The sequence below is a fragment of the Ascidia mentula genome, chromosome 8 (genome assembly GCF_947561715.1).
Source record: "Ascidia mentula chromosome 8, kaAscMent1.1, whole genome shotgun sequence".
Lineage (NCBI taxonomy): Eukaryota > Metazoa > Chordata > Ascidiacea > Phlebobranchia > Ascidiidae > Ascidia > Ascidia mentula.
In genome coordinates, this window is record NC_138573.1 from 5,861,575 (window position 1) to 5,884,897 (window position 23,323).

At 41.2% G+C, this 23,323-nt stretch overlaps 3 protein-coding genes across 5 annotated transcripts; all 3 read right to left on the reverse strand.

Annotated features, from left to right (window-relative positions):
• Positions 1-1,344: 1,344 nt before the first annotated feature.
• Positions 1,345-5,392, reverse strand: LOC145911826 (uncharacterized). Of its 2 annotated transcripts, XM_082999264.1 has the most exons (10): positions 5,222-5,392; positions 4,902-5,007; positions 4,514-4,741; positions 4,192-4,396; positions 3,755-3,901; positions 3,343-3,532; positions 2,306-2,422; positions 2,102-2,238; positions 1,972-2,045; positions 1,345-1,631 (listed from the first exon to the last, which is right to left on the reverse strand). In XM_082999264.1, the coding sequence occupies exons 1-10, from the start codon at positions 5,366-5,368 to the stop codon at positions 1,432-1,434; spliced, it is 1,551 nt and encodes a 516-aa protein (XP_082855390.1). In that variant the 5' UTR covers positions 5,369-5,392; the 3' UTR covers positions 1,345-1,431. The 2 variants fall into 2 exon arrangements, with proteins under 2 accessions (XP_082855390.1, XP_082855391.1); XM_082999265.1 differs by lacking the exon at positions 5,222-5,392 and having other exon boundaries at positions 4,514-4,735; positions 4,902-4,937.
• Positions 5,393-8,185: 2,793 nt separating this feature from the next.
• On the reverse strand, positions 8,186-13,050 carry LOC145911315 (cytochrome P450 7B1-like). The gene is made up of 10 exons (XM_082998619.1): positions 12,924-13,050; positions 12,678-12,764; positions 11,710-11,882; positions 11,079-11,227; positions 10,258-10,390; positions 9,855-10,022; positions 9,536-9,704; positions 9,276-9,381; positions 8,897-9,082; positions 8,186-8,791 (listed from the first exon to the last, which is right to left on the reverse strand). Exons 1-10 carry the CDS (start codon positions 13,045-13,047, stop codon positions 8,572-8,574), a joined length of 1,515 nt encoding a protein of 504 aa, XP_082854745.1. The 5' UTR covers positions 13,048-13,050; the 3' UTR covers positions 8,186-8,571.
• A 1,662-nt stretch (positions 13,051-14,712) lies between these two features.
• LOC145911325 (N-acetyllactosaminide beta-1,3-N-acetylglucosaminyltransferase 3-like) lies at positions 14,713-23,064 on the reverse strand. 2 transcript variants are annotated; one of them, XM_082998634.1, is made up of 8 exons: positions 22,803-23,064; positions 22,460-22,543; positions 21,212-21,271; positions 20,720-20,815; positions 20,385-20,498; positions 19,603-19,734; positions 17,326-17,649; positions 14,713-15,918 (listed from the first exon to the last, which is right to left on the reverse strand). In XM_082998634.1, exons 1-8 carry the CDS (start codon positions 22,940-22,942, stop codon positions 15,438-15,440), a joined length of 1,431 nt encoding a protein of 476 aa, XP_082854760.1. In that variant the 5' UTR covers positions 22,943-23,064; the 3' UTR covers positions 14,713-15,437. The 2 variants fall into 2 exon arrangements, with proteins under 2 accessions (XP_082854760.1, XP_082854761.1); XM_082998635.1 differs by lacking the exon at positions 21,212-21,271.
• Between the last annotated feature and the right edge of the window lie 259 nt (positions 23,065-23,323).

Here is a 23,323-nt window from a genome sequence, read left to right on the forward strand (position 1 = left end):
ACACAGTTAATAGCATTTTTCACTAATTGCCTGAAGTATGTTGTCAATGTTATGGCAAAGCGTCGGATCAATTGAAAGTGAGAGTGAACAACAATTGCGACCGCGCTGAACTTTTTTCTTGACGGTCGTGGTGTGAAAGGCGAAGAAAGCCGGGCCATGACAGGATACGGGCGTCACCCGGTCTATTGTGCCAGGGTGCACTCGTAACACAATATGCGGCGAAATGGCGAGAATATGACGGCGTCCCTATTATATACGGTTGGAATTTCCTCAAATCAGTGCACGTAGACCGCGTGAACAAAGATTGTGCAGGAGTTTTCTGTGGGCATTTGCCGTCGAACGAGTCGAGACATTCGGGAAAACGGATTGTTGCTCAAAGACATGCGCGTTGTTGTACAATACATCAACTTGTTTCAAAAGATACGTTTACTCATCCACAGCAAAGCTTGGCCTTGACGTCCGACAAGAAAAACGAATTATTGAATTCTAAAAAAAGGAATCACCCCGTAGGGTGGCACTCTAGTCACGATGACACAACAAAATTTGTGTTGCGCGCGGTTTGCGCAATTTGTATAAAACCTTTTGACAAAAGAAGATTTACAAAAAGTGCTTACACAAACTTGAGTCGTCGCGTTGTTCCCCGCTTAAAAGGAGCCGTTCTACTTCGCTTGCGTTCAGGTGCTGCGGTTTGTGACGTCACACAAAACCTTTGTTGGTGGGTAAACCTTTGTCGATTTTAGCAGTGCCCAAGGAAATTTTTCTTGTTTCAAAAAAATTTTCGCTGCAACTTGGGGGGTTGGGTCAACATTACCACGACTCCAAGTTAACTACTTTGGAACATTTGTAATGGGTATTTACGTTTTGACAATATACCCGAGCAGAAAACGTGTTTTGCAGATGATCCGCGATACATTAAAACACTTGGCAAGCGCATAACAGTTCTCTACAACGAATCGAACTGAAATGCTGAAGGTTAAAAGACGCAAAACAAACCTTTACAGAATAAACATATATATTTGCTTTTCAAAACGATAAGTCAATAAAACCGTATCCGGGAAAACGGTGGCAGAGTTATGAGTGATTCATCTTCGAACCTGCTGTGGTTTCCTATGAAAGTTCGTGGGCGGTTTCGATTGGGCCGCAAAAATTCGTGTGGGTTGCAACTGCATTTCGGGTGCATATTTATGACTTATATGAGAAACACGTGGTCTTAACACAACAAAACATCAAAGATAGTTGAAACAGCGCAGCCGGATTTTAAAAATGTTATCCTTTACCCTTCAGGCCGAATAATATAAAAACATAGTGGGAACACAAGTCCCTTCTATGTATTCAAAACACGGTGTGGCGCAGACTTTGAACTGAACAATCTTTAACCAAAGCAGTGAAAGTATTTTTCGTATAACAACCCATAAATATAACGTTGTTATTTCACAGCATGTTGGCCAGGAGGCTCTGTCCACGTCCCGCGTTCATCAGGATCAAGGTCTGTAGTTTCTCCTCGGCAGCCGTCTTACGAAGAAACAGCTTGTATTCCTCCATAGTGACCATGTCGTACAGTTTAGGCGTCACGTGACTCACTTTGCGTGAGCGGGTGACGTCGCTTAGCAACGGATCGTCGTATTGGGGTTCTGTGCAGAAACACAGCTATTTTTACCGAAACAAACTGCTCGCAACCTTGGGGCTTTTAGAAAAGGATAGTCTCCAGTCTGATTTTGTGTTATATTCGTTTGTTTAAACAGATATTTGTGTTTGGAAATAATTCACGTCTCGCGACGACACCAACTGCATAAACGACGCAGTTTAGGAATGGCTGCCATGGGCAATTGGGATTGTAAAACATCGAACCTTGCTGAGGTAATGTACCGGGCGATCAAACAAACGCATTGGCGTAACATAATTTGCTTCATTATTTGTAAAATTGTGATTTGCACAAAATGTCACTGTAACGTATCAAGTCGCAAAACTTACCGTTAGCGACAATAGTCAGCCCTCCTTTGATCAGTTTGTTTCGCGTCGAGAAGTCTTTGAGTTCGATGAGCCATCTGCCACCAAACACATGTTTTTTTATCTGTGCAACCAACATAACTCACGGCCCGACCTGTTTGGTAAACCGCCTGTCCCCAATTTGATGTTCACGTTCTCGAACTGCACCGACGCCACGCGTTCGTCGTCGAACGCATCAGGAACCGTCCGCAAGATGGCGTTCTTCACGTCCACGTGCGTCAGGTGAGTCCCCTGTCGTGATCCGACATTGAAGACAATTTACAACGCAAAAAAGTTGAAGCTTTGCATAATTACCCACCGGATAGTCAAAGCAAATCATCTTGGGTTGACTTTGCGGCATCTCGCGGAACTTGCGGAAAACTGTGACGTCATTATCGGTGTCCTTCTGTGTTTCCGCCTCGTCCCTAATGACGTCCTAGGAAACCAACGTCACTGCCTCAAACGATTGTTGGGTGAAATTAGAGAACAAAACCAAACGAAGGGGTGCTTTCGTGTGAATCTACCTATGCTTTTGTTTTGAAGTTGTGCGAGAAAAAGAAGGTATGCGTGCGTTTGCGTTTTTTTGGAGGATAAGACTTTATTTGGTGATTTCGAGGCTTAAACCTTGCCACTGTGTTCAGCTCGCTTATCATGATTCACTCTAACACTTCTTTGCTTACTTTTCTTTTTAAATCCCCGAGTTGAGCTTTGGAAAACAAGAAATTAACTGAGGTCGTTCTGATGAATTTCCTTTGAGGGGAAAAGAATATCTGTACTGAAGTTGCTTTGTTATGGAGAGTCGGAAGCATAACAAGAAGGACAAAAGACGCGTCACCGCTCGCCAAGGGGCTCTCCGTCAGGTTATTGGAGATCGGCGCATTGTTGTTCCTTTCCGGGGAATTCCAATTACTCAACATTTCAATGAGGATGGGTGCGCCGTCGTTAGAATTAAGGCAAACAACAAAATCGCTTAGGCCCCTTGGGCGACCCTCGGGCAATTGTGAGAAATGCAGTAATATGATGAAAAACTTTGCTTTGGGCAAGGTTTGAGGATTGTAAGACAATGAGCGTCTTGGGTGGACATTAAAATTCACATATGAGGTTATAGCCTTACAACGTGTTTGAAATAGAGTTTTTGATGTTTCTTCCCTCGATTATGTGAAACGTCACGTGTAATAGGTTATCCCCATTCAATCTCATGATTATATGAAGCGCGTAACTAACAAATAAAAGAAATTACATAACAGCATCAATAAAATATCGCCACATGCTGAACCATGCCAAACTGTGCCATCATACATTCCACTCCTAAATGCCGTAGCTAAATCAAAAACCCTTGTTCCGTATATAAGCCACCTGGGTTTTTGACGGTCGTCTCTTCACAGCGCCTCCAACTTTGCCTTTAACGGAGCCATTACTTGTTCTCCTTGCAGGCAGCGAACGGTTTACCACGCCGGGGGGTTTCCCGAATGACGAGCGACGCTCTTCTTTGGATGTTGAAGATTTTTGTTGCGCGGTAGTTGTGACGCTGGAACGCCTTGCAATGCTACAAAAGTCTTAGATTGGCAATCGTGTTTTAAAATACCGGCGAATTGTTGGATTGCGGTAATGGCAAATATGCAAGAAACAGCCCAACACATATAGTAATAACTACACAAAACCATATGAGGGTTTCTATACGGTGAAAATTTGCGGTGCACATTTTTTTCAATTTTTCATTTCTATGATTTAAATAATAAAATTGCAGGGATGAAAGTTTTCGGTGAACCTGTTGTCTTTTGTCTTATGTAGCTCAACTCCGCCACCTTGCGACGAACTGGAATAACTTGTAATAATCGCTTGGGCTTCACTTTCGGCCGCGGGATGAATCTGCTGGTCTGATCTATTTCGCGTTTGTTTTTGAAGAGTTCGCAGCCTTCATAGACACAAACGGTTTGTTACTTCTCCATAGCATAATGCATATTTGTGAAAGTCGTATCACAACTCTGCGAAATAAACGTAGAAAAACACACCAACGTATGTGATATCCTAAGAGAGTTGTTTAGGTCTTTGACATTATATTGTTGGCTAGAAGGCAAGATCATAAAAAGATTAACTTTGCACTGATAAAATACTAACAATTTCGGCAGTCCGCTTGTTTTGCTGCCATCACGAAGGGCATATGTAGCGAGGTAAGGTTTACACAAATTAGTCAGTGCAAATTACCCTTGGGGTGAAGTGACGTTTGATTTTCGTCTAATCAGGTGTTTCGTTAAGAACGGTGCCTCTTCTGTACTGTGGTGTTGTGTGTCCTTCGCCTCTTTGTCGGTTTGCACTCCGTGAAGGGAGTTTTTGATCTTACTCCGCCCCAAATGAGGCTTCGATACCTCGCCAAACCCTCCGTGCGACACCGGTGTATTATAGACATGTCCTGAATGTACATATCAATAAACTTTTTGAATAGTTTCTCAGTAAAACGGATTTTTATTGATAAAAGCCGCATTTAGGCTCAAGGCCATGCATTACATGCTTTTATCTTTAGCATTACCAGTGCCAACCCCGCCCTCCTTCCGCAACTCCTTACACGCCAAATTCTTCACATCGCCATTTTCACGAAATGTTGCGGGACCGTGGAGACCACTTGCTGGTTTGTTTTCATGGGGTGTTGTTGGCGGAGCTTTAGTGTTGGTGGGTGTGTGGCTCAGCCCGAAAGCTCCAACAGCGGAGTCTTTGGGTAACACGGACGGAGAGGAAACGGAAGCGTTGGTAGCTGCAGCTACAAGAGAGACTTTATGAGCAAAGACAACATTGTATGTTGTATGCTATTTTCGTGTTAGGGTGTGAAGATTGGGAAGCAACACTTATGTCAATTTCTGTTACTTTCTGCTAAAAAGAAACCGAGAACAACCGCGAAATGTTACCGACGGTGTAATTACCTGAGTTAGCCATTGGATTAAAATAGCTTTTTGCCAATAGTTCGGGATGGGACTTGCTTAGGAAACGTGATAGTGGCGGGGCAGTGTGGGGCTTTGTCTCTTGCACCTGCAAACAGTAAAAGTACAACACATAACACGAGGCAAACATTACATTTGTTAAAAAAATGTGGCGTTCAAAGTTGAAATCAACTAATACAGTTTCATTCACACAGCAAACCAAAGTCATCACAATCCAACAGAATAGCCTATATTGCGCAGCAACAAGTTTCATCACTTCGAATTTGGTAGACCAAGTGTGCTATATTAAAAAAAAAACATACCACAGACTGTCCGACGACCAATAAACATCCTTTTGGTTCCGGGCGCACCTTTTGGCCGGTATGGCCGTACCGCATGCGCAGTACCAGGTTGCGGCGTTCCTCTTGGCTTAAATCTAGACTGATTGGGGTCATGATACCAGATGACATAACTCTGCGTTAATCCTTAGTTGCTAAAGTGATATTTTGCAAGAAATAGAACATTGTACTTTTAATTCCGCAAGGGCAGTCATTACAGGGTGTTGAGCCCCAATCCACATGCGTTTGTGTTCACAGGAATGTAACCGAAGTATTGTCTAAACGGTTGTTTGTTACGTAATAGTGCACAAGTATTGTATCACAATTACACTTGTGAGTCAACAAATATACTTTCGATCGCACCACCCTCGACATCTTATGAACTACAAGGTGAATGCGTTAGTGGTCAAGTCGTAAACATATTCACGACAGGGCATGCGACTTTTCATTTTTTATTACTGACACAATATCACAAGTGATTAGCTACTCTGCACTGATGGGTTTGTTCATAAACAAGCTAGATATCTAAGTTAGGTGACCACTTTCCGACTGAAGCTCGTGATAATGTTCGGAAGCGTGAACGAAACTGACAATACCCTTTTTGAGGGAATTCTGAAAAGAAAGATTTTATAAAACCTTGTTAAAAATCCAACCAGGTAGCAAATGCCTTATTTCGATTCAAACTTATGAATTAAGAGTTAAGTGCCGTTGTTTCGGCTTTGAGTAGAGTGGTGCCAGAATTCAAAGTCTACGACGATTCATTGCCCTGAGTCTCGCAACACTGCCAGTAATATCTAAAATCCACCAAAATACCTTTCAGCGAAACTTCAGCCCAGGCGAACGAAAACGGCCTCTATAAATTATGCCAGCAATGTCTCCGCCGCAAGTAACTAAGCACCCAAAGTCAAACAACACTGGCAGGCGGAACGGCGGACAGGATCAATCTTGTCAATAAATGTGGGGGTCAATAAACGCAGACAGGGAACAGCGACCGGAACAATGGGATGACAAGAGGCAATCTTATTTGCTTTGCAAGTACGTGCTGGGTTCGCGGGAGTGTTAAGCGATGACATGCGTGGAAGTCCCGATGTTTTTAGAGATTCCGACAGCTGTTTACGCGAACTTTTATAACCATCGTACATCGAAGCGGTGCCGCCGTATAATAAGCGAGCGCATCGCATGGTTGTTTGAACACAGAGGGGGGATGCTTCGAAACAAGGCCCTATATTACCAATGTTTTCGTCTACTGTAATTTTAATGATATGAGGATCAGGTGAAACGTATTCAGTGGCCCTGTGTTTGATTTTTGACTATGTACTTGTGTGACGTAAAGTTCAACTGCGTTTTAGACCTTCTAAAGACGGGTACCAGCGACTACCTTTCGGTAATCATCAATTTTGCGTTTGGACAAATTCAACCATCGTCCATAAAAAGACCCTCAGATAATGTAACCTCGTAAAGTTTACGGCTTTGACGATGTCGGAAGCCGTCGTGTGTGGTTGCCGGAATGCTTTAGTGTCTCACTGAGCGGTTTTCTGCCTTTGCGTGACCCTTTGCCCAAAATACATGCAAATATGGTTAAGCTTAAGGCTTTCGTTGATGGCAGTCGAATTGGCTGCAAAACGTGTAGCAGTACCGAACAAGTCAAAAACGTTTCCAATTGCAAGAAACAAATTTACCTAATTTAAAATCATAAATTAAAAAAACTCCGCACACGCAGCCACGTCACACCTAACCTTACTAACCCCAGAGTAATTTTTATAACACTTGTGGCCAAAAAGGATGTTCCTATTGCATCATTTACATCTGTCATACAGCTCACAAGGTACCTCCCATCGACAGCTGGCTACATGACTGTAAAACTTTCCACTAGCATCAAACACAGGAGTATGTGCTACCACATCAACTGATAAGATGGTTTATGGTTTATCGTGCGCCAGAATACGGAAAACACCAACAAGACTGATTAATACTTAATACAGTCTTTTATGACGTACAAGCCTTGAAAAAACAAGCATCATCCTTACTTGCTGGTTTAACACAGACCAACCTGAATATTGATTTGACCATAGCCCACACTTACGTGCCTTTCTTGTAATTATTATTGACAACAAACAAGCGTACAGTTGAACTGAAAAACCTTTCCACGCCTTGACACCTGTCGACCGCATGTGTAACGTATGAGTGGAAAATGTCCACATAATTATACTTGCTAATGTATCACTATAAACGGAATATATTTGCAGTTGTTTCTTTTAAATACATTTAAACAACCGTGCTGACATCAAGCTGTCAAATTAGGTTGCAGACAACTGGGGGACACTTCAGCTGTAGTTGTAACAACAGGTAAAACTACTGCATCACAATCCAATTTGGACTATGCTCACTGCCAATATTGCCAATGCCCTGTAGTATACACGTATAGTGCCGTTCACTGAACCTGCATTTTGGACAAATGCGACAAGGAGTTCATATGAGTTCTGCTTTTACCAAAACTTTACCTCCGGCTGTGTATTGCTGCTTCTCCTGATGCGGATGGAAGAAATCAAGAGACCAGGACCGAAGTATTGCTATTCACACGTACATATCCTATTTAAAGACTATATACAGTCACCAATTGTTTTCCTGTGAGTACTACATGTGTTCTCATGTCTAGAAAACACAGCAACAAACTACTGCAATGGAAGCAGGAAAAATTTGAATTGACACCAGCTGCAATTGTTACGTCACAAGGCTCAAAAACACAGAAGCAACAGCGTTTCGTTGAATTTGTGGCAGATACTTTAACCACCTCATGGACGGGCGAAACGGAATTTCCCCGGTTCATCGTGATATGATTAAAGTAGCGTTTCGGATATGTTTGTTTGAAATATCATTCTTTGTGAACTAAAATAGTTATCAACGTATTGTATAGAGGTATTTTAAAAACAGCCAAAACATATTCCATCAACGAAACGTTTGTTTCGTTCACCACGTGCTTCGGCAATGCTACACACGTCCTAAAGTATCGAAATTCTCGGCCTTTAAACAAATCTACCAAAAAACAACATGCTCTTAGTGTGTAACAACGTTTTTGCATAAATAAACTAAATATTAGAGTTATAATATTGCAAAGTCTTCGTGAAAACTGAGTTGTAGTAGACACTCCTGAACAGGGAAAATCCCGTTCCGCCCTTCCGTGAGGTGGTTAAGTATACCTGAATTTGTACTTACAAATTTTATTTAATTTTTGATAATATTGCTTCCAACAAACACGAAAGGCATTGCAAACACACTTTACAAATATAATTAACCAATCGAAAAGGACAAATATAACAAAAAAGATCAACTGAAATTTAGGTTTTTATTGTAGATGGCTCGTTGTTGTTTATCAACCCACGTCGTTTAAAACGTACAGCGACGTCGCCTGTGGGCGGTAAAGAGCCAAATCCCGTACGCGAGTGGGCATATCCAACTGGTCGATCAGGGTCCGTGAGTTCAATGTCAAAAAAGTGTAGCATTGTAATTAAGAATTGCTTCAGCTCAATCAAGGCAAAATATCGACCTGGACATTTGCTGCAAGGAGTAAGAAACAAAAACAAAGTTAGTTTGTGGGCTTTAATTTGCGTTTTAATACTGATGTAGCATATAGGCTACAATAGCTACATAATAAAGCTTTACCTTAATCCGCTTCCGAAAGGTTGGAGATGAAATTTCACTTCTTTGCCGTTTTTCTTGAAGACTGTTTTAATTTTTCCGTCGCCGGTCTGAAAACGATCAAACTTGAACTTTTCGGGATCGTCATATATTTTCGGGTCCATATGGGTAAGTTGAAAAACCACCATAACGCTATCGTCCTTGCGAATTCTGTAAAATTGATTTAGAATTAGATTTGCACCATATGAGTTAATTGACAAATATTGGTCTGTTTGGGTTAATGATAACAATTCTAATGTTTTGAAGATTGTCTGTTGCCATTTTCAATTGCGGCAGGAATACAAATTTGTAGTCAAGCTCATAAACCGAAGCTTCAAAGAGCTATACTTTACCTTTAGCTTACCTGTACGTCTTATCCTGGCTTTTCACTTTAAGGTCGTAATCTTCGGTGGCGAGACGCAACATAGAAGGGGAATCTCTTAATCGAAGCGACTCGTTTACGATGCTTTCTACACATAAAACAAAAGTGGCTGCTCTATCCGCAAGGGTGACTTTGCTTGAAATTCAGGCTGGCGACCAAACCGTCACAGAAAATATAAGCATGGTGGTTTCTAGGATTATGCTCTAAATACAAACAAATTCTGGCGTCAAGTGTTCGTTCACCCAGTACGGTCATGCTTTCAATGTCATTTCGAGTTAGATTGATATCCTCGGCTTCTGTCTGGGAAGTCTTTTCGATCAACTCATTTATTTCTTTTCTCGCTGCTTTCAGAGCCTCGGGGTCTTTCAGAACGTAGTAAAGAGTCCAAAAAGCAGCGAGCACAGTATTCGACTGTAAATTGAGTAAAATGTTAAAGAATAACGTTATTTTAAAAAGCTTTACAGACGAATAACATTTGCACAGCTTTTTGAAGAGATGCTGTACGACGCAAGCAAAATAACTTAGTTTCAGTGTTTGTTACTGCGTTTATTACATTCGTACTTCAGCACCCCAAAGCAGAGCAAGCACGACTCCCGGGTATTCGTTCGATCGATCCTTTTCCTCCAGCTCCCTCCTCCGTGAGTTCAGGATAGCATGAACACTCTCTCTTTGATCCATTTCTTCGGGATCGAACATCCCCAGCAGCCGCTCCCTGGCTTCTTTGACGCCCTTTAAAGTAACATACAACATGCCATAGCAGAATGCACTCCTATTGCTACAAAAGCATGTTGTACTGAATCGAATGTGGGTACCCATAAACGGTTTGTTTGTGAATCATTTCAATAGCCTTGAACACATTGTTTACGGGGTTACGTGTTTGTGTGTGGCAGGAAGCCCGAAGCTGCAGACCAACGCAACTTAAACGTCAGTAAATATAGGTAATACGCAGATGCTAAATATTTACCTTCAAAGAAGTTATCGGGTATCCTTGGACGAGTAACGGAAAAGCGTCGTCAAACATCATAAAGTCTTTTATAATTGCCTGATAATCATCCTTCTTCGTTGACACCCCATTCTTCTGAGAGTAAGCGCCGAATCTAAGTTTAAAATATTGTTAAATTTGTACATGTGTTTGTAAACACTTTCGCCCAGCTGGAAATTACAAGTGAATCGAGTCGTTGTGGCAACTTTAAGTCAGTATATATGCTTTGCCTAAACATTACAAAAAGCCTGTTCAATTCGAACCACCCCTGACGTTATATGTTAGTAAGCATAGCGTTATCTGCACCCTGGTGCTTTGCCGTGTTGTCTCGTAACAAACAAGCAAACATCTGGCGTCATCAAATGAACAGTTTACAAGAAATCTGTGGTAGTTATGTGAAGCCTGCTCGTGTTAGAACAAGCACCACCAATGTTCGTGTGAGGCTATGCTATTACTGATAACGTTTCATTGCCTTTGAAACGATTAAAGCGCACTGGTGTTCTAGCCCGAAGAAACGGCGTTACTCGGGATTGTGCAAACATGCAGCTTTACATTTAAAATAGCGCGTGTGGCAAAATAGCCGTGGATTGCCATCTTTATATTTCTGCAAAATGCATGTATGTTAGGTCTACGCTTTTTTATTGAAGCTGCTCGACATGGAAATTTTGGCCATGTCAAAATTTGGTCTGTTTGATTTTATGCGGTTTTGCTGGTACCACACTCCATGCTTTGTGTGTAGACCTAACATACACAATGACGACAGAATCCTTTAAATGTGTGCGTACAAAGATACAATAACTCACAACGTTTTAAAGCCGGCAGTAAACATGACTTCGTATGAGAGGTCGAGTAATTTGGATCCTGTCCAATCAGTTGACAGAAAACGCGGCTTTTTCAAGACGCAGTGAAGATTGTCTAGCATGACTTTCGACAACTCTTCGAGACCTATACCCTGATGAAAGAAACATATGTGTATTACCTATGTTGGTTGTGTATATAGCAGCACACCGGTTCCCAAACATTTTTGTCCCGGTTGACCCCTTTCGATGACGTCAGAGTAGTCACGGGCCGCTTTGGGTTTATCAAAAATCTACTTGCACGCTAATGTTCAAGTACGTGGTGCCACGTCACAACTTTGACATATGCGACAAAGCCTCAACGTGCTGCTGTAATTAATCACGTTTCCATGAAACTTGAATGATATTCGAAAATGGAGAATATGAATTTCGTAACACGCTTGTCCAGAAATTGTCGCGGACTCCCTAACCACGGGTTTTGAACCTCACGGGTCTACGGGTCCCCGCTTGTGAACCACTCGCAATAAACGGCATTTGGTCGATTAATTTTGTGCCTCCTGTAAGTCAAAATACTCTGAACTGACTAAAACAATAACCATCATATGCGCCAAACCCAGTCTTGTGATGATAGACTTGCCTGCAAGTGTTTGGGAAAGTCCCCAGCGGTCGCCTCCTCGACTCCATTCCTTTGAAATCCGAAAACTTTCTTGGTGAATGGAATGGTTTGGAGCCGAAAGTTGAGCTTGCGCCCCTCACGAGCAATTGTCGGATGAGTAAACGGGTCCGTTACGAAAGTAAGGTAGCGTCCTCCTTTTTTAGATATATATACGACAAAGGTAAAATAACAAGGTAAAGAAAAAAAATAACTATCCTCGGGACTTTTTGTACTGTGCATTTTCACCTAACTTGTGACAACTGAACGTGCCAGCGAAAAAATACACGTTTCGCTCGTTCGCTATTTTGTGCGTACTATTTCGCAAGATAAATTCAATCTCCCGTTTAAAGGATTCTAAGGCGCTTAACCACACATATAGTTACGACACGGGACTTATACTTGAACTTGTCTCAAAATGCTCATGGACCGTTGCCACTTGAATTGCCGACGGCGAGAATTGAGCGTATGTTCAAACAACCAGTGTGATAAGTGGTGAAAGTACAAACTTCTCGTTCAGGAACCGACAGTAAATTCGAGGTTGAAATTTAGTTGGTTTAGTTTTGCAAACCATAAAATCCTTTTAACGTTGTCTTGCTGTTATTTTCACAACCTCGACAATGAATTATATTGTTACAGCACATTGTTTTTCTACAGAATGTTTGCATGCACCTAACAGGGGCGGATCCAGAAACTTTCTGTTGGGGGGCGCAGGGTTGCCATTATATCTTTACGGTAAATTGTTTGGCCTTCCCTCAAGCGCGTGGCCCGATGTGGCCAAATCCGTCAATGTGTTTAAGACGGTTACTATATCCAAAACTCATTTTGACACATTTTGGCGATTTTGAGTGCTTGACGATGAGATAGCCACGCGCCAGGCAAACCACGCTAGCGTAAAGAACAAGAGTTGATTTAAGGGGGCGATTGGACTTTTGGTTGACACGGTCACTTACCCATGTGTACGGTGAATATAGGACCATAGCGTTCCATGCAATTTCGAAGAAAGCTCAAGGGATTCTTTTGGTACTGCAATCCATTACCTACGAAACAAGTCATTGTATTTATGAGTAACTTCATGTAACTATGTGATAGTACAGACATTGACAATGTGCGTAGACTGCTAAACAGATTTTAACTCGAAGTTCAAGGACACTTTCACTAGCGTGTTGTGATTGACGTAGATTAAACATTTCTCTTACCCAGCCAAGGAATCCAATAAGAAACCATGGGAGGTTCGTTTCCCTTACTGCCCCTTTTGCTGACGTACCACAGGAAATACGCTCCAGCAAGCACAAGTACAAGTGTCGCAATCCAGTAAATCATTGTTATCAGATGTCACGCTATGTTACGGCAATATGGTATTTACTACTGTATATTACGCAAAACAAACTTTAACACAGAAAACATTGGCGAAACAACTATATATATTGATGAACGAGATATAGCAAATGGATTTTTAATGCTAATAATAATATCCTTACACCATCTGTTAAAAAGTACTGAACGGAAACCATTTCCTCTATACCAATTTCGCCACTGTTTATGGCAGAGCTCAACCACACACACTACACACCAACGTGCTTCAATTGATATAAGCGTGCACGCGATTGTGGCCAGTTGAGCGAGTGCAAACACACCGGAGAAAAACAAACACGCACCGCCGTACGCCTTGTTTCCTCTTTGTTTTGCTGACCTTGCTTCCAGCCAAGCTTTTCCCCTCAATTTACAAATCCGTCGTCACACTTGTTGATTGGTTTGAACACCACTTGGCGATTGTTGTGTTAAAAGCCTTCTTTCTTTTCTAGCTTGACCGCAACAGGCAGTACGCTCGAATGCCTGAAGCCATAGGTATTTTGCGCTTCGACTGATGTTCGAAGAGTGTGTTGTTTCTCTACCACGCGGGTGCTCAGAACACACAAGTTGGCAATCTAGCGTATCCAATCAAATGTTGCAACCTCGGTTTTATTGAAACGTTTTAAACAACGCATTACTTTATATGCATATTTCAATCGGTAGACAAGAAGCAGGTCACAGGAAACTTGTATATATTGTTCATTGCTTGTGTTTTAACTACATTGCCATCTCATAAAGGCGGCTTCAATCATCTGCGGGCAATATTTCTTTGAAATCAGTGTTCCTCAACTGCCGGTCTGCAGTATTGTTTTCACCCTAAAATACATTCAACAGATCCCCTATTGTTAACTTCGTAACCTCCTTTGACTTGTTTTATCTGTGCTGTACTTTCATGACTAGATATTTACAAAATCACATAACTTTGCTTCCAGTCTGACTCTTTCTATATATATTTTTTTACCATACCGAGATTTGAACCCAGGATTTCCTGGGCACGAATCCCGATCAGGTTTTCTTCCTGATATATGGGTCGGGCGCTTGACCAATGCTGCCCATCACCCACCATAGCCTGATTACAGCTTCTCAGCGGCACCACGTGTTTAAACCACAATTTTGTCAACAACCACACGGTGGCACTATCCCGACCCTATATCGGGGTTGATGCCCAGGATAACCTGCTGGGTTGAAATTCACAAATGCTTATTATTATGTTAAGGCAGCCGACCAAAATTCCATGTTTTAAACCTGGTGGAAATCGCGTGCAAAAACGTGTATTCACCGAACCGGCATGGAAATGTATGAAGTGAAATTCAACTGCTACACAGACTGAAGTTAAATAGAAATCGAAACAACCAGTTTGTTGCCCCTTTTCATTTTCACGAAAACCTTGTGTTTCTTATCCGATAAAACTGCTCTAGTTGGGATGGGAGATCGATGTAATTTAACAATTTAATGAATATACGTCTGTATATTACAAAAACGTACAATGTCAGTCTTGAAAGTTCAACGTATTGGTAAATATGAAACACTTACATTATACGTTATTCTTCCCAAAAACATGTCTTTTAGGCGCTTTTGAGTAGCGTAGACGGAAAGCTTTCGTAGTTGGGAATGTGATACTTCCACGTGGTAACGCCGGATCGGGGAGAACTGTATATTTCCAACACAAGCATACGAAGAACATCTTCAAACGAAAGTATCAACAATTTGTGAAATGGATTGGGGTTGCCAGTACCGACACACTTTAGCGCCATGTAAAAAGAAAACAGTACCAAAAATTGGGAAGAGTTAGTTTTTGTGACTTGTAATAAAGCTAATAAAGAGGCGGCAAAGTAAGTTGTCGTTTTTTTCTCAAAACATGTACAAACGACGGCAAAATGCAGTCTATTCTATATTGGAACAGTGGTATTGTCGTTTCATCAACCCAACAGTAACAACGACAAAAAATAAAATCACAGAGGCACAATGTTGGTAAAGAAGTTTAGGTCAGCACAGTTTATTGTATGAATGGAGTTACAATTTGGTAATAGAGAACGGAAAGTTAAGTTGAGAGCTTTGGAAAATTAACTTGTTATGTTGCCCAACTGCACGTCATGCCACCGCATGGAACATAGCGAAAACATAAACAATTTCAACGCAAATGAATTTTACAAGTGCTGAAGAGAACATATTTGCGTCACTTAAAAAGCACACACAACCAACGTCGTTTTTCTGCCTATAGCAATAATGAAAACTCCTAAAAGCGTTAAACAATATAAGCAAAAAGGCGTCGCAGAGAATCTACTTTTGCAAGCACCGTGGTTTGTCTCTTGCTCGACTGACGTTCTTGGACTTTTGAAGTCGCGCCCCGGAAGTGCTTTTTAGCGATTAGTTGTTGCGAAGTTCTCGCGAAAGTACTGATCCAGGTTATCATCGTTTGGCACGATGACGTCACTACTAGCGGTGGCCTGCAGCGCTTTGGCCGTGTGCCAATAACCGTGGTGCGTCGCGTTGTTGGCGGTCACAGTCATCATGTTGTACACCACCTTCCAGACGCGCACGAACACGTCACGTGAGAGGCCCAGGTGCCACGAAAATGGACCCAAGTGGTACTGATAGACCCGCCGAGTACCTTCGTGGTTAATTGGTTGGATATTTTTCTGTCCTCGACCGAGTTTTGTTCGCATTAGTCCGGATATGTAAACGTCCTCTAGATGAAACCCAGAGCGGTTGGTGATCTCCGCCATCCGGTAGAGGTCGCTGAGGAGCGGAAGAGCGAGCACACTCATGCCGCCGTGGCAAAATGGAGGGTAGCGGCCATTCGGGTACAGGCTTTTCTCGATAGCGTATTTTGACGCTCCCCTGCAAGGCAGAAATTAAATAAAATTATTCGTAAGTTTGAAAGGGCATTGAAAGAAAAGAATGTGCACGATTTTTTAATGTTCATTTAATTCAGGTCGCCTCCAAATAAGGATATGTTTCCATTGCCGACAAAAGTTGTACAAGACATAGAGACCAATCGAATTTTATCTGCCAGCACACACACACACATCGGTGAGCACACAAATGGACGCAGTTAATGAGCAACGTAAGTAGCTCATGTAGAGCGCTTTATTTACCTTCGCGTCCAAACAAGGACCTACACCCGGTCTCAAATGTTGTCGACACACCTGAGTGCCCATGGCATGCACTGACGAAATAACGATACCAACAATTTCATGGATATTTTTCAGCCTTTCCCGAGCATATGTGCTTACTGATCTGATAGAAACGTTTCAATCAGGGCATTTACGGATCCCCTGGAATTTTTCTACACCAAGTGAAGATCAAAACCATTACTTTCGGATCTTAAAATTGAGGAAGCATAAAAAAAGGAATTTTGTAAAGCTGTAATGTAGTGTTGGGCATTAAAAAAGGCCATAAACCTTGATTGGATCGCTGGTAATATTCAGATCACGCAATAGATGTATAGCATACATAGGTTCAAAACTTGGTGGAATTTGTTACACAAGCTTGCATGTAATAGCAGTCTTCACCACCGAGGGTGATTACAGTCAGATATTTGACTGACATTAGATACACACCTACGTACGAGATAATATAGTATCCGCACAAAATGTTTGCCAGTTTAAACGCTGCACATTTAACCCCTGCATATAACAACATTGATCATCAAAGAAAAGAAAATTTGAAAATTTTTATCTAGTGTTGCACTTGTAGTTTTTTTCTCCTACGAATTGAGGAAGATAACGTTTGTATTGTTACTATTGGTTTTGAATAATTTATCACCAATTGGTCGAAGTAGTGGCCATCTGTCTGCAGCTTACACAATAGTAAGAAGGATCAGCACACTGGTCAATTACAAATATTTGGTTTTGGGGTGGATTAGTGTTTCAATTGTCGTTTTGAATCGTAAATCGACTTTTTCCAATTCATGTTGGCACATGCCCACAGTTAAATGGAGGGTTTGGTTTAACTTAAGTTTGGCGTGTTTAAATTCCCTTTGTCGTGCAACCTATAGTGTTTCTAACTCGATTTTATTGAATGAACATCCACTGAATCTGTGAAACCGATTGATTCCTGTGTTTGCCATACAAGAATCACGCACTGATAACTGTTCAGTTTGATGGACTATATATAGTGGGTGTTGATATGTCATTGGTCTACCTTTAACAATGCCGATAAGTTTATAAATCTGAAAACATACGATTGCATGTCCTTGGTTTGCTACTTAGCTTTGACATAAACATGAACACCGCTATCCAATACCTTATAGGTCCGGCCCGCGGATTGTAAATAAATCCACAGTAGATGGTTTTGCTGGTGAGGAACTGCTCGTGATTGGACATGAAATAGTCGAAAGTACGAGGAAGGTTGATCATGCAATCGTCATCTGTGAAGCCGTAGAATTCACTGGCGTTGGGCTGATGGTAATACACCCACTGGTAGCCTGACAGCACTTTGGCTGGCAGCTCGCGGTAACCGTCACCCACATCGCTCTGAAGAATGTCGCCATGACTCTGGCTTTCTGCTTGTAGATCAGCCTGCTGCTTGGCGTTGTCGCTTTTGCCCACTAGGAACAACACGCCGAACCTAAAAAACAGTTTGAGTAAAACACATTCAGTAGTAATCTAATAATGAATATCTTGGAAAGATGACGTCAAAATCAAGACCAATCTAAAGTAAATCTGTGTACGTGAAATTTTTGGGCATAATGAATTTAGCCAACCAAAATCAAATCATTTGTATCTTACGCTATGTGGATGAACTGTACACATACTAAATAAAATTGCCGGTAGAACAGAAAAGTTATCGAACCAACCCTATATCTAAGGTTGTTTATACAACTGCATATTCTCCAATGTAGTCGTCAGGAAGCAGTACCGAGGGCCTTAGATGGCAAATTAGGGGTGGAAACGGAAAGTGTCATGTAACGAAGCGAAGGAGGACGTGTATGCCGCGGAGTCAGTTTAATTCATTAGCAAGTCATCAACTAAAGTTGAATGTGCCCTCTGTTTGCTAATGTAGTTAATAATTTGCTAAGCAAGATTCATTTTTCAAAATTATTCGATATTTTAATTGACTTCGTTAAACCTGCAAACCTATTGAATAAGCATGGTGCAAACGGATGGCGATTATTGTATAGTCACCACAAAATGGAATAGAAACTCGTCTATAGTCACATTGATGACACCTTGAAGGTCGAAACAGTGACTGTTTGTCTGCAGCACACAAATTCAATATTCTAACTGCATAGTTTATTTAAGTCATGTCCAAAAAACACGTTGGCATACTCGTTTTTGACAAACTGTAAACGTGCGCATAGTCACATGAGAGCAGTAGTTCCCAACATTTTACTCCTCACGTTACCCTTCTACAAAATCACCAAGTCTGCGAACCCCTGGCCAAATTATTGCTTGAAGCTCTTACGGCTGAAGCATGAAATATCGAAATGTGACGTAAAGGTGCACAAACAATGCATTTACTTTTTGCCGAACCAAGCCCTCACGGAAGTCGTCCATTTATCGCTACTGATCATAATTGATAATCACCAACGACCGAAACTTTAATTGTCATGTTTTTACTTCGTTTTCGTTAACAGTGTGGGCATTGTTATGGTTAGGAGACGTATAACCTGTAACCAAAAGCAATATTTAAAATTAAGCACTTCTTTGACATTTCGCACTGACGTAGCTTTAAGCAATAAAATCCAGGATACGCGAGAAATGGCAACCTTAATGTAAATATACGATTGTTACAATGGAAAGATTCCAATACTCGAAACAGTCCAGGCGTGAAAATACGCGCGAACGAAAAGCCCATATCGGAAACTGCCACGCGACCCACTCGAAACCGCACTGCTTAGACAACCTTTTGCTGCCATAAAAGGTTCATGAAATACTGCCAACCTTCGCATGGTGGTAAAATCTTCTTCTGGTGCAGTGTATGAGTTAAACTGCTGCAATGCGTTCAGTTCCAGGAACGTTTATTTTTTCGAAATAATAACGAAATTTGGTTATCGATACTTTGTTAAATATCAGGCCAACAGCAAAACAGCATTTAGACTTTAACCTTTATCAATGAACTGCACGGACCTTTGCAGCATCCGGACATGGTCACCGCGGAGCCGTGGCCTTACACCATTACAATATTATAATTATGTTGGCTAAAACCAACGCCTACATGAGCCTAGTAATAAACTTTAACGCCTACGTCACATATTGAGCTGGTTTGCGTGTAACCCGACAACGAATAGGAAACGTCGCCTGCTAATGCGGATGCACGCTGGGCTGCACAATAGCGGCCGAACTTTAGATGTTTTGTGTTGGGTTATGGCCAAATTTAGCGACACTCCATTGCTACATAGCACTTCATTCACACGCATGTGAAAGCTTTTTCATCGCTACGCGTCACGGTGGCAACTAGTATTTCCTATTCTCAGCAGCTAAATTTGTTTTTGTTGCAATTAGTAATATTGCGGGATAAGAGATTTGTTTCAGTCCAACATAAAATTAGTTTTGTGAGAACATGTTACATCAGCCTCACCTTTTCCCATTGATGTCTCTTATGGCACCCCACGTCTTTCGTACATTGTCCCTGCGGTCGGCTCTTGCGCACGTCGACTTAACAAGGAAGATCATAAAGAAGAAGTCTTCAGCCTCCTCAATGCTGCGCGGGCTGCAAGGAAAAAAAACATTGATTTCATATTGCTTTCGGGAATGCAGTGCTGTATTATGATGGCTGCCAAGCACAATGGACTGACTGCTTTTCCGACCCTGGTTTTATGTTTACCAATAAAATATCACAGCTAAAGTTGTTAAAAAGGTCCTGCTGCAAACAAACACCAGAGAGTAGAGTTGTGGGTCGGCCGGGCATAAATTTGAAAGAAAAGGCCAATTTCGGAACTCACACTACCTCACAGTTTATATGTTTTTTTAGCACAAATATAGATGTGGTGACGTTAGTCTTTTGTTATGCAGAAACGGAACCTAGTTACATCACTGCTTGAAACTATTACATTTACACTCTGCCGTAGTTTCGGCATTTGTTCACTGTCGGGCCCAAATCAGGCTTTCAAAAATACTCTACTTCGGGACGGGTTTGGGCCTAAAATGTTTTGGCGCGTTTACTAATCAGTAACAGAGTGCCCGACAGCACTGTACTGTTTGCTTTGGTTAGTCATTTTCCAGCATGTTTGATCGCTCGTTTTCTAACCATGTTTGCCCAGCAGCACCTGGTGCGGAAGACATAACGAAGAGAATAGAGCAGCACTCCTTTCAGAACCGGGATCGATGACTGTCACATTTACCAATTTTACGATTATTTACCGTATCGTAAAGTTGCCGACGATCTTTTCGGCCGAAACGTTTTTTTTGAAATGTTCCGGCAGCTCACCATAATCGTTGAGTAGCGTCCCTCCGATTAAGTTTGCTTCAAACTTTCTGTGAAATTTAAGCTCATAATTGCAGACCCATATGGATGGTGTATAGAAAAAAATCGCTACTTAATGGACTTCATAAATGCAAACAAAAAATACTTTTTGCTCCTTTACACAACTTAAGTTTCTATTATTATTTTGAACTGAATTTGTCTTTTCATCGATGTTGAACACAGCTGTTTTCCAATGTTTTAGTTTGCGTTTTTTCAGTGGTTTAAGGTTTACCTGATGCCTGAGTTTCGGGGGGCCTCTACAACTCGAAGCGGTTTTGTTGTGGTAAGGACGGTAGGAAGGGGTGTTATGGAATTGGAGGCCTGTGAACTTTAAAGCACAATATAAAAGGTCAAGCAACAGACATAAAATGTGATTTAAACAAAAAAGTTTTAATTAATATACACTTGAAAATATAATATAGTGTTTTCCTTATAAAAATATTACATATTTGTGAGCAAAATAGTGTTGTGATATATACGAATGTCACTCAAATTGATCAACGCAGTGCTAACACATATAGTTTCGTCTTAAAGAAAGCGATGGTCAACTTGAAGAAAAAGTGTATACTTGAAAAAACACCGCTAAATTTAAATGTGTAAAATTGACGAAGAAATCTGTCCATAAAGTGGCGGATTGTGACCACTTGATGAATATCAGCAATGTTTACGCATAACGATCTGACTGATCGTTATGTGATAAATAGCAGTCAGCAAGTGGACCCACCGGTTAACTGTCGGAATTAGTGATTCACTGTCCACGCTTGCATTGAAAGAGCTGGTATTTCTAAACGGGTACGAGATAGTTAATCAGCAGCCTCAGTGCAAAAGACATATGCATTCGAGACGGTTGAAAATTAAAAGAACCAACATCGTAGGTTTCGCGTTTTGATGTCCCTGTTAAAAATTTACCACGAAACTGCGAAATTAGTTTGTCATGTCGAAAAATACTGACTCGACTACAGCGAGCGTACAGAGTGCCACATGGCCAACGATTAACGGAAAACGTTATTTTAATTGGTTCTGTTTGTTGCCACCTAACAATAAAAAGACTAAAAACATTCGATTCCACATCCAAAATTTCAGTAGGGTACGTGTAATCAAGTAGTCCTCAACAGGTATACAGCAGGAGGGTTTAACGAAACTACAAAAACAACTTTTCAAAAGTGCGCAATGGCACGACAGAGGCTGCAGACCACAGTAACAATAGAGTCAACACACGAGCGGCAGAACGCGTTTTGAGTCACCAGCATATTGCACACGAAAATTGCAGAAAGAAATACAATGGTCCAAAAAACGCGTTCCTTTCTGGCACCGAAAGCCTGTTTGTGAACCAGTACTTTGCTGTTTTCAATGTGTTGCTGAAATGCGGAAAACTAATCCAACTGGTAAACCTTCTTGTTAAAATCTAAAATCGTCACAGAGTGTTGATAATAATAAATTGTTTTCACGCTTGATGTTAACTGAAGTTAACAATGTTTGACAAAATCGGCCAGCACGAAAACGCTAAAATTACGACGAACATCGGGACCTTTAAACTACACTTACTAAACATAAACAAGACACGAGCCATGCAGCAACGACATCCCAGTCAACACTAGATTTTCATTATAATCAGTCATTTATTTAGCAAGTCTAAAGCTGTAGCGAAAGGCCGTGAAGAAAACGTAAATAATGACCGCCGTAGAGGTTGTCGACGACACATACTTCGTATGCTGTAGCGGAACTATGTTTAGTCTACTGCTGGTGATATGTTTCAACACGTTTCTCTCCCCGTGCTTGCGGTAAAACAACTCAGAAAGGAGTTCAAAAAATCATAACACCATCAAAGACTGAAGCACAGTCTACACAAATAAAATTGATAAAACCTTAGACTTAATTTAACATGACAGAGAATTGTTCATATACATGATAATGTAGAATTCCTTTACCAACTGTGGTGGTATCGCTGTCGGTGTTCTAAACGCAAACCTACTTGTTTGAAGCGTCGTGGATTTCACGGGTTGTGCTGTCTGCGTACAGCAGGTCGCTGAATGTAGTTTTGGTGATCAGACTAAATCTAAAAAACAACCTTGGAATGCAATTTGTAGCGGGTGGAAATTTAAAGAAACAGCTTTCGATACGAAAGACTTTTTGACGACAGTGATTTTAGCACAGCAACGAGCGGACAATTTTACGTTTCAGTCAATGAAAATTAATATAAAGTTGTTCGTTTGTTGCAGGTCTGACCTAAGTTACTTCAGTATGCAAATATTTTACTGATATACTGTACGGTTGTACAATTTATATCCACTAAAAACCCACGTAAAGGTGCTTACCTCGAAGATTCAGCGATTAATATAAATATAACTGTTGCCACTACAGATCCAAAGAAGAAGATAACGTAGGACCTCATGGGCCTACCCGCTTTTCGATGAACGAAGCCGTCGGCTTTAACCACAGATGTCTTGTCCTGCATTGCGTCAACTTTTCGTCAACACAGTTTCGTCAGACCGTTAGTTACTGTGTAGGAAATGTACTTTACATGTTGTTTCTTACCAGATAAGCCTAACCCTCTAAGCGCGACATGGCGTGACGCTGTTATCTGTAAAATATGGTCAAGTGGCATTGGTTTTAAGATATTCAGTTGAGAACTAATCAGGATTCTATTCGCCGACAATATTTAACCGAATAAGGTGAAGTTCCGGACTATCCAATGACTATAAATTATATTTGAACACAACTGAGACATCTAAATACCTCGCAGATCAGCACTGCATCAAGTATTTCTCACCATTATGTGACCTAACTTCCCTAGACAACAAACAAAAGCATTGGACAATAAATATGACAACTCACT